The sequence below is a fragment of the Ahaetulla prasina genome, chromosome 8, assembly GCF_028640845.1.
Source record: "Ahaetulla prasina isolate Xishuangbanna chromosome 8, ASM2864084v1, whole genome shotgun sequence".
Taxonomy (NCBI): domain Eukaryota; kingdom Metazoa; phylum Chordata; class Lepidosauria; order Squamata; family Colubridae; genus Ahaetulla; species Ahaetulla prasina.
The window spans coordinates 36,958,687-36,972,025 of record NC_080546.1 but is presented as its reverse complement, the minus strand read 5'-3'; the positions used below and the strand labels follow the sequence as shown (position 1 = coordinate 36,972,025).

The following is a 13,339-nucleotide window of genomic DNA, read 5'->3' as shown; positions in this document are numbered from 1 at the left end:
CGGTTGAACATTCTTTCACATTGCATCATGTGTTACTTAGACTTTTCTGAATTTTTAATTTATTGTAGATTTGCTTCAAAGCTACAATCATCGTTGCTCCAAATATCAGGCTACAAGAAACTCTGTTTGGCTGTGGAAGAGCTCAAAAAACAAGTATATAATTCAGACAATAAAGAACATGAAGAGCAATTAATGGAGGTGAACATTTTAGCAATTTAAATTTGTAACATAAAAATCATAGAATAAAATGAATTAATTATACATAAGATTTACTGTAAATCTCAACATTTCTTGTTAGTAATGACAGCATAGAAGGAATTAATAAAGTGGGGGAAGATATATTGGTACAATATATTCTAGAGTTATTAGTATCATTTAATGAAATTAATTTACATAAGATTTACTGTAAATCTCAACATTTCTTGTTAGTAATGACAGCATAGAAGGAATTAATAAATAAATAAATAAATAAATAAATAAATAAATAAATAAATAAATAAATAAATAAATAAATAAATAAATAAATAAATAAATAAATAAATAAATAAATAAATAAATAAATAAATAAATAAATAAATAAATAAATAAATAAATAAATAAATAAATAAATAAATAAATAAATAAATAAATAAATAAATAAATAAATAAATAAATAAATAAATAAATAAATAAATAAATAAATAAATAAATAAATAAATAAATAAATAAATAAATAAATAAATAAATAAATAAATAAATAAATAAATAAATAAATAAATAAATAAATAAATAAATAAATAAATAAATAAATAAATAAATAAATAAATAAATAAATAAATAAATAAATAAATAAATAAATAAATAAATAAATAAATAAATAAATAAATAAATAAATAAATAAATAAATAAATAAATAAATAAATAAATAAATAAATAAATAAATAAATAAATAAATAAATAAATAAATAAATAAATAAATAAATAAATAAATAAATAAATAAATAAATAAATAAATAAATAAATAAATAAATAAATAAATAAATAAATAAATAAATAAATAAATAAATAAATAAATAAATAAATAAATAAATAAATAAATAAATAAATAAATAAATAAATAAATAAATAAATAAATAAATAAATAAATAAATAAATAAATAAATAAATAAATAAATAAATAAATAAATAAATAAATAAATAAATAAATAAATAAATAAATAAATAAATAAATAAATAAATAAATAAATAAATAAATAAATAAATAAATAAATAAATAAATAAATAAATAAATAAATAAATAAATAAATAAATAAATAAATAAATAAATAAATAAATAAATAAATAAATAAATAAATAAATAAATAAATAAATAAATAAATAAATAAATAAATAAATAAATAAATAAATAAATAAATAAATAAATAAATAAATAAATAAATAAATAAATAAATAAATAAATAAATAAATAAATAAATAAATAAATAAATAAATAAATAAATAAATAAATAAATAAATAAATAAATAAATAAATAAATAAATAAATAAATAAATAAATAAATAAATAAATAAATAAATAAATAAATAAATAAATAAATAAATAAATAAATAAATAAATAAATAAATAAATAAATAAATAAATAAATAAATAAATAAATAAATAAATAAATAAATAAATAAATAAATAAATAAATAAATAAATAAATAAATAAATAAATAAATAAATAAATAAATAAATAAATAAATAAATAAATAAATAAATAAATAAATAAATAAATAAATAAATAAATAAATAAATAAATAAATAAATAAATAAATAAATAAATAAATAAATAAATAAATAAATAAATAAATAAATAAATAAATAAATAAATAAATAAATAAATAAATAAATAAATAAATAAATAAATAAATAAATAAATAAATAAATAAATAAATCTGTGCTCTGATTGGCTGGGGGTGTGTCCTGTGTTGGTGGGGGCTTGGTTGTGCTCAGTCTAGTCTGTGCTGCAGGGGGATTTGAGCTGGTGAGCTGCATAGCTGTTGTTTGGCTTTGTGGTCGTGCTACATCTTCATAGTGGGTGTCAGTCTGCTGCAAGAATGGATTGGAGGGTTTGAAATGGCTAATGTTGCAGCTGCGGTCTGGCTTCTGGTCCTTGGTCGTGCTTCATGATCAGTGTGGGTTTGGGTCTGCTTTCTGGGTGGATGTGCGGTGGTGACATCCTGTGTGGACCTCGTGAGTGTGGGTCTGGTGTCATTCCTCGTGTTAGGGCCTGGTTTGCCAATAAGGCGGGTTTCCAAATGGCTGGTAGGCGGGAGGTGTCATCTCGTTTGTTCATGCTGTGTGGGCGTTTTTCTATCTCAATGGCTTCTCTGATTATTCTGTTGTTAAAGTGTTCAGTTTTGGCGATAGTTCTGGTCTTTTTAAAGTCAATATCATGTCCTGTGACTTTAAAGTGTTGGACCAGGGAAGAAGTTGGTTCCTCTTTTTTGAATGAGTTCTTGTGTTCTTCAATCGTGCACTTATTCTTCTGTTGGTTTGTCCAATGTATGTGGTGGGGCAGGCGGTGCATGGGATTTCATATACTCCTTGATTTTCTAACTCAATTTTGTCTTTGGGGTTTCTTAGGATGGTGGATATTTTTCTGTTTGTGCAGAATGCTGTCTTGATGTTGTGTTTGTGGAGGATCTTGCTGATTCTGTCTGTGGTGCCTTTTATATATGGGAGGAGGGCTGTGCCGTTTTCTTGTTCTCTGTCTTGGATTTTAGTGGGGGGTTCTTTTTGGATTAGCTTGGTAATCTTATTTGTTTGGAATCCATTGGATGTTAGTACGTTAGTGAGAGTGTCTAGTTCGGGTTTTAGGTGTTGTTCATCAGCTAAGCATTTTGTTCTGGAGATGAGTGTCTTGGCTACGGAGTTGATCTGTGCTGGGTGGTGGTGTGAGAGTGCGTGCAGATAGCGGTTTGTGTGTGTTTTCTTCTGGTAGATGGTGTGTCCTAGGGAGCCATTGGGTTTTCTGTAGACTAAGACATCCAGGAACGGAAGTTGGTTATTAACTTCTGTTTCCATGGTGAACTGTATTTTGGGGTGTAGGCTAACGTCGCCAAGACACTTCCAATTTTACACGGGAGAAAACCCGAACAACCAAAGACCTATATACAAACACCCGTGAAAACCTCAGAAGCCTACAGAGAATGAAACTTAGGAAGGATCCACTCTAATGGATCAGACAGGTAAAAATGAAGCTTGTTTCTTCAGATTTTCAAAATTCTGTTAATGTAACCTTACAGTTCATCTTGTTTGTTTCCTATCTGGTTTACTTGGGACGGATGACAGTGGGAAAGCTGGCAGGAAGTTGCAAGTCCCAGGGGTTTTTATAACATTTTATAAAATGATTTGTGAACTAAAAATACATGGGTGGAAGTTTTTCATAGCAGGAACAAAAATATATGTCTGATAAAATATTATCTTTATTACAGATAGTTCTTGACTTATCACAGTTGGGACTAAGCAATTTGGTCATAAAGCAAAATATTATGTGACCACATTGCTTTGTAACCATAGTCTCAACAAACCCCGTTGCAGTATTAAACAAATTCCGCCAGTTGTTAACCGAGGACCCACCCCAGTCAAAGCCATTCTAAGGGGCTGGTTTCGTGCTTAAAACATCCCTTGTCCCAGCCCTTGGGTGATGTAAGAAATGGTTTTGCCCAATGTGAAAGCGCCTGCGATTTTCTCTGCTCAGCTCATCCTCAGCTCTTTCCCATTGGGTGAAACAGCTTTCTGTTTTGCAAGAATGGCAGGCTGGGCGTGGTATATCCAGTGGGAGGAATATGTTACAATGTATTGTACAATCAGCACTAACAGGATCCAATTACTGAGGTAAAAAGCTTTTTACATTCCAGCCTGCAAGGTTCTCACAAATTGTTAACATTACACTTAAAAAAGAAAAATAAGACTAATTAAAATTCAAGAAAACTGATGTTACTTAGGAAGTACAACAATATTACAAAGGTCCTTGTTGGTACCACAAAGCCCATTTTATATGTCCCTCAATTGTCAGTGTCATCGTAAGATGGATAACATATAAATTAGTTAAGTAAATATGTGAGCCATGTTTTATGGTGAATGAGAAAATGGTACAGCAGGAACTCTTGATTTGTAGGTATGGCAGGCTACTACTATAAGTAGACCTTATGGTAATGTTTCTATGATTGTTTGTGTGTGTACTTAAAATGATCTTAGAAATATAATTAATAGAAGCATATTTGTGCAGCTCTGGAATTTGTTAATGCCCCATGAAAAACTGAAGGCCAGAATCACAAAGCAGTGGTGTGATATTGGTTTCCAAGGTGATGACCCTAAAACAGACTTCAGAGGAATGGGAATGCTAGGATTAACTAATCTTCTGTAAGTATAAAGTATATAAGCATACTTCTCCATGATTTAAAGTTAAAGTTTTATAGATTACATTGGCTATGTATTTACTGCTGTTAATGGAAGATATGTTATTGACTATTTGTTGTTCAAATCAGATAGGCTAATTTGTCAAGGTAAAATGTGAATGTTAACATTTTAACTCAGTTTAATACACTGCAGAGCAGTTAACTGCAGTGCAATGATTATGAACAATATTTTTGTCTCTCTTTCAGATATTTTAGTAAACATTATCCTCATGAAGCTCGTCGAATCCTTATTCGTTCAAATCATCCAAAACTTGGGTAAGTGGTATCTCAGTTACTTGTTTTTTTTAAAGATGAAGGAAAACCAAGCATGCTTGTAATAATTACTTTGTTGTGCATTAATTTCAAGGCACAGTTACCATCTGTATTAAAAGGTGTGTGTGTGTGTGTGTGTGTGTGTGTGTGTGTGTGTATTTGTAAAAGTAAATCAGTAATTTGTACAGTAGAAATGGTTTTCTTCTGATATCCTTTAACCAAGGTGTATTGTACAATGCCATGTGCACTACTCAGCAACCTGGCCACTGCATTCTGCTCCATCTTGAACTTTCAAACTAAATAAAGGATGGGCCCCACTTACGTTGCATTGCAGATGTTCTAAATGTAAGGTTATCAACGCTTGAACCACTATAGAGAGGCTGTTTCTGCCCAGGAAAGGAGATACGGATAATCCTCAATTTATGATCATAATCGATTCTGGAATTACCCAATTTTATGACATTTTTGCAGTGGTTGTTAAAGAAACACCATGATCATTAAACAAACTGTGACTGTTAAGTGAATGCCATAGTTGTTAAGGGAAAGCCCAAAGGGTCATTAAGTGAACCTCTTTTCCTTAATGGGAATTTTTTTGCTGGAAACCAGAAATAAACAACGGAAACTGACAAAAAAAAAACACCAGTTAAAATCTTGGTCACATGACTTTGCAAACAGTGATAAGTCCAACCTGGTTGCCCAGTACCCAAAATGAAGTCATGTGACTATGGGCAGGGAAATGTAGCTATCAGAACTTCAAAAATGAATTGTAATTGGCTCGGGAGGGGCATCTTACCTAACTTCAAATGGTCACTAAGCAACCAATCATTAAGCAAGGACTATCTCTAATTGATAGATTGACCAAAGTTAGCAATAGGAAGCCCTAGCATGGAGATCACTTAGATTGTTGATGACAAGGATAACTCTTGAGACACCCCAAATAACATACAAAGGTGATTGAGATGGTTTCATTCTATTAAGAAGGCAACATTTATTTAGTAATTTGTTTATTGCAGATACTCTTATGCAATCGTTGGAATCAATTTGACAGAGATGGCTTACAGTTTGTTAGTAAAAGGACTTTTAAAAAGCCACTTTTACAACTTGGTTCCTGGTGCTCCTCAGCTGAACGATTTCCATCAATTTTACTGTGAGTATTTGCAACTGTCCTTTACAGAGATGGCTGGCTTTTATATTTTGGGAGGATGCTCTTCTCCAGTCGACTTAGTAATTAGTAGTTTTTATTATCATATTAAGTACCATTTGGTTTAAATTGTTATAGAAATACTTGGAAAATGTGTAACACTTTTGTTGCAAAGTTTATTGCAAAATAAGTCAGATTTCTACCTTGATACAGCCAGATGTCTCTCAGCTACCAACCTAGTTTAAAACTCCAAACAAGAAATAATAATAAAGATAAGGAGCAACATTAAAAAATATGAAAAAACTATATCATATACATACATTATCATATACAAGCTAAGAGAATGCCTCCCAAAGTAGTTCAGTCTTGAACATATTCCTAAAAACCAGCAAGACTGATCTTTATCAGGAAACTCTTACAAACCACTGGTGTAGCCCCAGTACCAAGTAGTGTAGTTGTCAATCCCTTTTGCACTGAAAGTTGAAGTGAAAATACAGGTAGCCCTCAACTTACTACCACAACTGAGGGCAGAATTTCCACTACTAAGGAAGGCGGTTACTAAATAAATCCTTCCCAATTTTATAACTTTTTTTGTCATAGTTATTAAGCGAATTACTGCAGTTGTTAAGTGAATCATGAAGTTATTAAATGAATCTGTTCCCCATTGTCTTTGATTGTTGGAAATTGGCTGGGAAGGTCACAAATGGTGATCACATGACCCTGGGATGCTGCAACCACCATAAATGCATGGTGGTTGCCAAGCTTCCAAATTTTGGTCTCATGACCACTCGGATGGCGTGATGGACATAAGTGTGAGGACCAGTTGTAAGTCACATACAATACTATCGTAACTTTAAATCATTGCTAAATAAAAGGTTATAAGTTGAGGACTTCCTGTAGGAGTTTCACAAGAAGAGGAAAATGTTCTTTAAAATTCATGGTGTCTAAATTTTAGATGTATCTAAAATAATTTTTCAATTCTAAGCATTGCATGAGATTAAACAGAACTAGAAACAATTCATTTATGCAAAACTATAGTATGCCGCATCTATAGCATTGTGTGCAGTACTAGTTACCACATCTGAAAAGTGATATTATAAAACTGGAAAAAGTGCAGAAGAAACTAATCAAAAATATTTAGGAGATCAAATATCTTCCATTAAAAAATGCATTTTTAGGACTCTTTAGCTTGGGGGGGGGGGGAGTAACCAGGGAGAAGACGATCAAGAGTTATAACATGTATAACATAGTAAAAGTGAACAACTTTATCTCCGAAAATTGGATGGGTATAATCCAATGATTTCCTGATTTTGAACAGGCAAAATACAGCATTTCTTCACACCCACCCATCCCAGAAGTAATTTGTGGAATTAATTATCACAAGCTGTGTTGGCAATATGGCTAGCTTTAAACATTTTTTAGATAAATTAATACAAGACACATCTATCAAGGATAATTAATCCTGAGTCTCAATTCTTTCCAGTTTTGTGACAGGCCTTGGCTTGATTCAGCAAAGTTATTCAAATGTACTTAAGTAGCTAGTTTTAATAATGGACAAATATTTTACTTATTTCTAATATTATATTATCACAACAAGTAATTGAATTTTTTTTTGTTTTCACAGGTTATTTGGCTTACGAATTTGACAACTTTTGGTTTGAAGAGAAACCAGAGAGTATTATGTACTTCAACCAGTATAGAGAGAGGTTTCATGACAAAATCAAAAGACAACTCCTGGATTATGATGTGGTCCTTGCCTTAAAAACTGAAAACTAGAAATGTGTGATTCTTTGAGTTCTGTACATAAATATTATGCACTTGATCGAAACTCTGGTATTCAACCAAAAACTCCATTTATTGCTCAAAGGTTTATACATCCATTATTATTTTTATAGAAAATATGCTTGGACAATCAATACTTATTTAAGACTGAACACTGTACTCTAAAGATAATTTTTTAATATAAAGATCCTCATTGGATCATAGGACCTCACATTTTTTCTACACTTGGTAGAAGGTGTAAAATAATCGTTGAACTTTATCATGTTGCTCAATAATAGCTTCATATTCAAATTTGATTGATGTTTGATTTACAGAAAAAGATGTTATGATACTTCATTAATGGAAAATTTGTTCTAGATTTTTTATATTGTATATCTTGTTCTTTTCAAATATGGAAGCTGTAGTAGTCTATTATGATTTGGAAAAGAATATATATCAATAAGTAGTATGTTACTTGAATGAATGATAGCTGTCTTTATTGTCCTTATTTAGTCATATTCATTAACTGTTTTATCTCCCTTTGGATGTGTATAGATAGAAACTAGTAAATTAACCTTTTGTTTTAAAAGAAACTTCATACATTGCCATAAAAAATAAAATAAAATAAATTTTGCCTGTATTGTACTACAGTTGCTATCAAATATCAATCTCTGTCCTCCGTCCCTCAGTTTTTTCAATTAACAACATTTAGGTTTAGGACGTATATAAATTAGAGTATTAGAATTTAAAGTATTTAATAGAAGATAATCAATAATTAGTGCATTCTTTTTTCAATACACCTTATTGAGGACTACATATTGGATATAATTCTCAGACAATCTAGGTAATAGAATTGTACTCACGTTGAAAATCTATAATGACTTTTAAATTTTTTTTCTAAACTTTGTATTTAGTCTTGTTGACATTTGAGATGGACAGAATGATCAAGGTTGTTAAAGTGCCTTTTACTTACAGCAATTGAGTATCATCCTTAGAGCTTCTAGGATGTGCCTATTACAACATTTAATACTGGGATTGGGCATATTTAATCTTGCTGACTAGGATAAAAAAGTATGTGCAAATGATATCATCAATCCAGAATAAAAGTATTTGAAACATATTTTAAGAAAATACGATTGTGTATGACAAGTTGGGCAAAATTTATTATGGATTGGACTCTGACAAAGAAACAGAGGACTTATTTTTAGCGTTTAGTTATCTTGCAAATATTCATTTTATCTCAAAAATTGCTGAAAGAATAGAATAGAATAGAATAGAATAGAATAGAATAGAATAGAATTTTATTGGCCAAGTGTGATTGGACACACAAGGAATTTGTCTTGGTGCATATGCTCTCAGTGTACATAAAAGAAAAGATACGTTCATCAAGGTACAACATTTACAACACAATTGATGATCAATATATCAATATAAATCATAAGGATTGCCAGCAACAAGTTACAGTCATACAGTCATAAGTGGAAAGAGATTGGTGATGGGAACTATGAAACGATTAATAGTAGTGCAGATTCAGTAAATAGTCTAACAGTAAACATTAGATACTATGTAAAATGCATGCTGGACATTAAAAAAATAGTCTGCACTGTCCTCCCGAGTTCTCATTTTATATATATAGTTCTGCTTTATTATAAATCAGGGATTCCACTTGTGAAACAGAATTAAAAATCTCATGGTTGTATAAGAATACTGTTCATGGCATATGACGGAATTGAATCCATTATTGATTGAAATGTTTTTTTTAACTATAAGATAATTTTTCATAATATAAAGATTAGGTTTGTTGTAAAATGCATGAAGACATTGGAATCTAAAGTTCTAAGTCAATTCACCCGAAATTTCAGACTACAATATATCTTACTGGTAATTTGCAATAAATTAGCATTCATGCTATCCTTATTATTTTATTAGCCTGCTTTTGATTGGAATTATACACAGTTGTGACTTACAAAAAGCCTTCATAAGCTTATTTACTGGTTATTTAATTGACAGTTTTATGGGCTTATCTTTCTCCAATGGTTAAAAGTGCCATCAACTTCTTTAGGCTAGTAATAGTGAGGGGATTCAATATTATTTATTTAATATTTAGGAGGAAATATCATTTTTTCTAGGCTAGATTTTATAAAATAATGAATGCTGAAATGGCCACTGTGGTCTCCCAAATAGAGTTTATTTTTACATACAGGCATTCAGAATTTGGTTGTCTTGTAGTCACTATTAATTCAAGGGAAAAAGCGAAGTTTGTCCCTGATATTTTGCAATATTTGGGCAACTGCAGAAACATTGCTATAGTTTAACTATATGAATTAGTTCCCACTCTTGTGTGAAGGGCTGCAACCTGTTACTGGTAGTGCTTGACTTACAACCATAATTGGGACTGTAACTTCCATTGATAATGATGCAGTCATTAAATGGGTTGGGCCTAATTTTATTACTTTTTTTACTGTAGTCATTAAGCAAATCACATGGTCATTAAGCAAATAAATCCATCTCTCATTGACCATGCTTGTTGGAAGCCAGCTGGAAAAGACACAAAGGGCAATTATGTGTCTCTGGGACATGGCAATTGTTATAAATACATGACAGGCTTTAGAGCAATATTTGTCTCCCTTTGTAAGAATGGGGCATATATAGAATTTTGACAGCATGTGGCTGTTTTCAGAAAATGGCTGAATATGGTTTATGAAAAGCAAAACCTCAAAATTGGGACATTCCTTGTGAGTGCTTTCGTATTCCCTTCTTAAGATCCACATATTAATGAATAATGTTTAATAAAATATAAAGAGAATGTTAAAGTAGTTTAAGCAGAAACCAGTGTTTAATCTATCATTAGGTTCATGATACAAAAAAGTGCTTATATTAAATAGAAAAAAATTAATATTAAGTAAAATTTAAATCAAGGCACAAACGTATATCCTGTTTCACCTAGTATGAGGTTTTTACAGCTGCTAATAGTTTTAATTGAGAATTTTCAGTAAGCGGATTTTTATCAGTGGTATGCAAAGTCCATCTGATCAAGGCTTTCAAAATGATTTTTGATGTAGCAGGATATCAATTATTACTTGATATAGAGTAAGAAACATTGGTCTCTTTTTCTTTTTTTTTTCTTTTATTAAAAAGTTTTACCACAGTTTTAACAATTAATTATCCTCCTCCTCCCTCCACCTCCTCCCTCCCCCCCTTCACCCAACCCCCCTTCCCCCTCCCCGGCTTCTCAGAGCAAATACAGGGTATAGCATTTACCAATCATAAGATAAAATACGCTAATTATTCATAAACTCCCATCCCTCCCCTAGAATCATAACTCCCTTATTTCATATAAAAAAAGATTTAAAAAAAGGAAATACTGTATACAAATACAATTATAACTTTCTAGTCATTCATATGCTATTTGATACTTTTTAGTCTGATATTTGTTTTGCGTATATTCTATCCATCTTTTCCATTCCACTATATATCTTTCTTGTGAATAGTCTTTCAGGCATTGGTCTCTTTTTCAATGTCTCGGCATGGGAAGAAGCTAAACAGCTATAACATTTCTGTTTGAATAGGACTGGAGTAAATTATAAGCAAAGACATTATGAGGGGTTGAAGTATATATGTAGAATGATCTATATGGACTCAATATGGTGATTTTAAGCTTTTATAAAAATTGAAATATGCCATTTTAATTTAAGAAAATGTGATGAAATTGGGTTAGTAATGATTGCAGTATGGAGTATGTTCTTGTTAAATTTCAGGCAATTCCTTTTTTCCTTCGTTTTGCACAAAGCATTCCCATTACATATTTCTTAAAAGACTATTCTCTAAATAGTCTGGAATGATTATCAGAGTTTGAGGCTGAATTATAGTATGAGATTAATTTACTGCCTTTGCCATAAATAAACCAGGCAAGGTCAACTAATACATTTTACACATCATTGTTGCGTATATATTCAGGGTAGGACTAAGAGACAATGCAGTGGAGCAGTGATAAAACTAAATCGCTTTCAATGCCCAAGTGTTCTCTATTCCCCTAAAGGATGGGAATCTATTACAACGTTTCTGGATATCTTTTGTTCATATTTATGAGTGAGTTTATAATCACATGATAGGAAAATTTTTGTAAATTCCTTTTCGTTTTGAAGTGGGCATTCCTAAAAAAGAATCTGATATAAAATAAATTTATGTTGTGAAATTTGTGAATAGCTTGATCTCTGAAAATGACCAATAATATAAAAATATAGTAAAATTGCCCTAGAAAATTAGAAGAAAACATTAAATTGATTCCTCAAGTAAGAGAAGAGTATTATAAAAAGCAATGGCTGGCTCACAAGGCTATAAATATTTAATTGCAACTTTGAATGTTGCTGCTGCTTGACCTTTCATTATTACAAATGCATGTCAGTATTCAGTGCTATGTGCTGTTCATTTTTCTTATTTCTATTTGCATTTGGCCTGTATCGTTACTTTGGTATTAAAACAATGTCGTATTAAGGCATAGGTTTGGGAACAGGGAACCCAGGTTCTCATCAATTTTAAACCACTGAGCCTCATAGGGCTATTTACTCTTCATCAACCCAATTTACCTCTGGGAGCTTTAAGCGTAACACCTTGAACTCCTGAATAAAAAATGGGATATAAATATATGTGCTTTTTCTATGTTCTAATTGTCTTTCTTTTCTTTTTTTCCTGTGAGAAAGTTGGTGAATTGAGACCAATTTAAGGCAAATTGTGCCCACTCCTGTGTGTGGTTATAAAAGCAATAAAATTACGGCTCTTTACATTGGAGTGAGAATATTAAGATGAAATAATTTGAAACTATTGTTTTGATACAGTATGCTGTAGTTGTCATTTTTACTGCCTGTGTTCTAACTTGATATGTACATTATCTAATGTATATAAACTTAAATAAATATTTTTCTTCTAGTCACTCATCCCTCTTTGTTTTAAATTGCAATGATTCGTGTTCAGGGATAGTGGGTTTAAGTATAATGGTCCTATCTCCTCCATGTATAGAGAGGCAGTATTTCTTCACATGAAGGCAGATCCCCTGGAAAATTATTACAAACTATCTAAAAGAACCTCCAAAAGTAAAATAAGGTTTCCACTATTGACAGCAGTAGAGAAAAGAAGAGGAAAATAAACTGGATTTAATCCTCAAATTTCCCTACTATTTTGTTCTAAATATAATTACTTCACAAATCAATAAACAATGAAGCACCATATCACCTTTCTTACCAGAATCCTTTTTGCTTTTAAGCCTCTAAGCATAGCGGGCCTTAAACATGGTTGAAATGCTGTCATTCTAAGGAAACATTTGCCTATTCTGCATATGTTGCCCAAAGCTTTTATTATTATTATTATTATTATTATTATTATTATTATTATTATTATTATTATTATTATTATTATTTATTATTATTATCATTTATTGAATTTTTATACTGCCCTTCTCCCGAAGGACTCAGCCGGAGATAAAATACAAAATATGTACAATTAAAACAAATTAAAACATATCGAAATTACAAAAACGGCTAATAATTAAAATTAAATTTAAAATATTTAAGAATATTAATAAAACCCCAATTTAAAATCAAACTATTATGCCAGTCCCGCTTGAATAAATAAGTATGTTTTTAGCTCACGACGGAAGGTCCGAAGATCAGGCACTTGACGTAGGCCAGGGGGGAGTTCATTCCAGAGCGTCGAAGCTCCCACAGAGAAGGCCCTACTCCTGGGGGC

At 30.5% G+C, this 13,339-nt stretch overlaps 1 protein-coding gene across 1 annotated transcript in view; it reads left to right on the top strand.

Moving 5' to 3' along the window:
• The window catches only part of ELMOD2 (ELMO domain containing 2), a 104,047-nt gene extending 91,516 nt beyond the window's left edge, over positions 1 to 12,531 (top strand). The window contains exons 3-7 of the mRNA XM_058193149.1: positions 68 to 198; positions 4,254 to 4,387; positions 4,630 to 4,698; positions 5,709 to 5,842; positions 7,461 to 12,531. Coding sequence (XP_058049132.1) covers positions 68 to 198; positions 4,254 to 4,387; positions 4,630 to 4,698; positions 5,709 to 5,842; positions 7,461 to 7,612 — 620 coding nt within the window. The 3' untranslated portion in view covers positions 7,613 to 12,531. The remainder of the gene's footprint in view (positions 1 to 67; positions 199 to 4,253; positions 4,388 to 4,629; positions 4,699 to 5,708; positions 5,843 to 7,460) is intronic.
• The last annotated feature ends 808 nt before the right edge of the window (positions 12,532 to 13,339 follow it).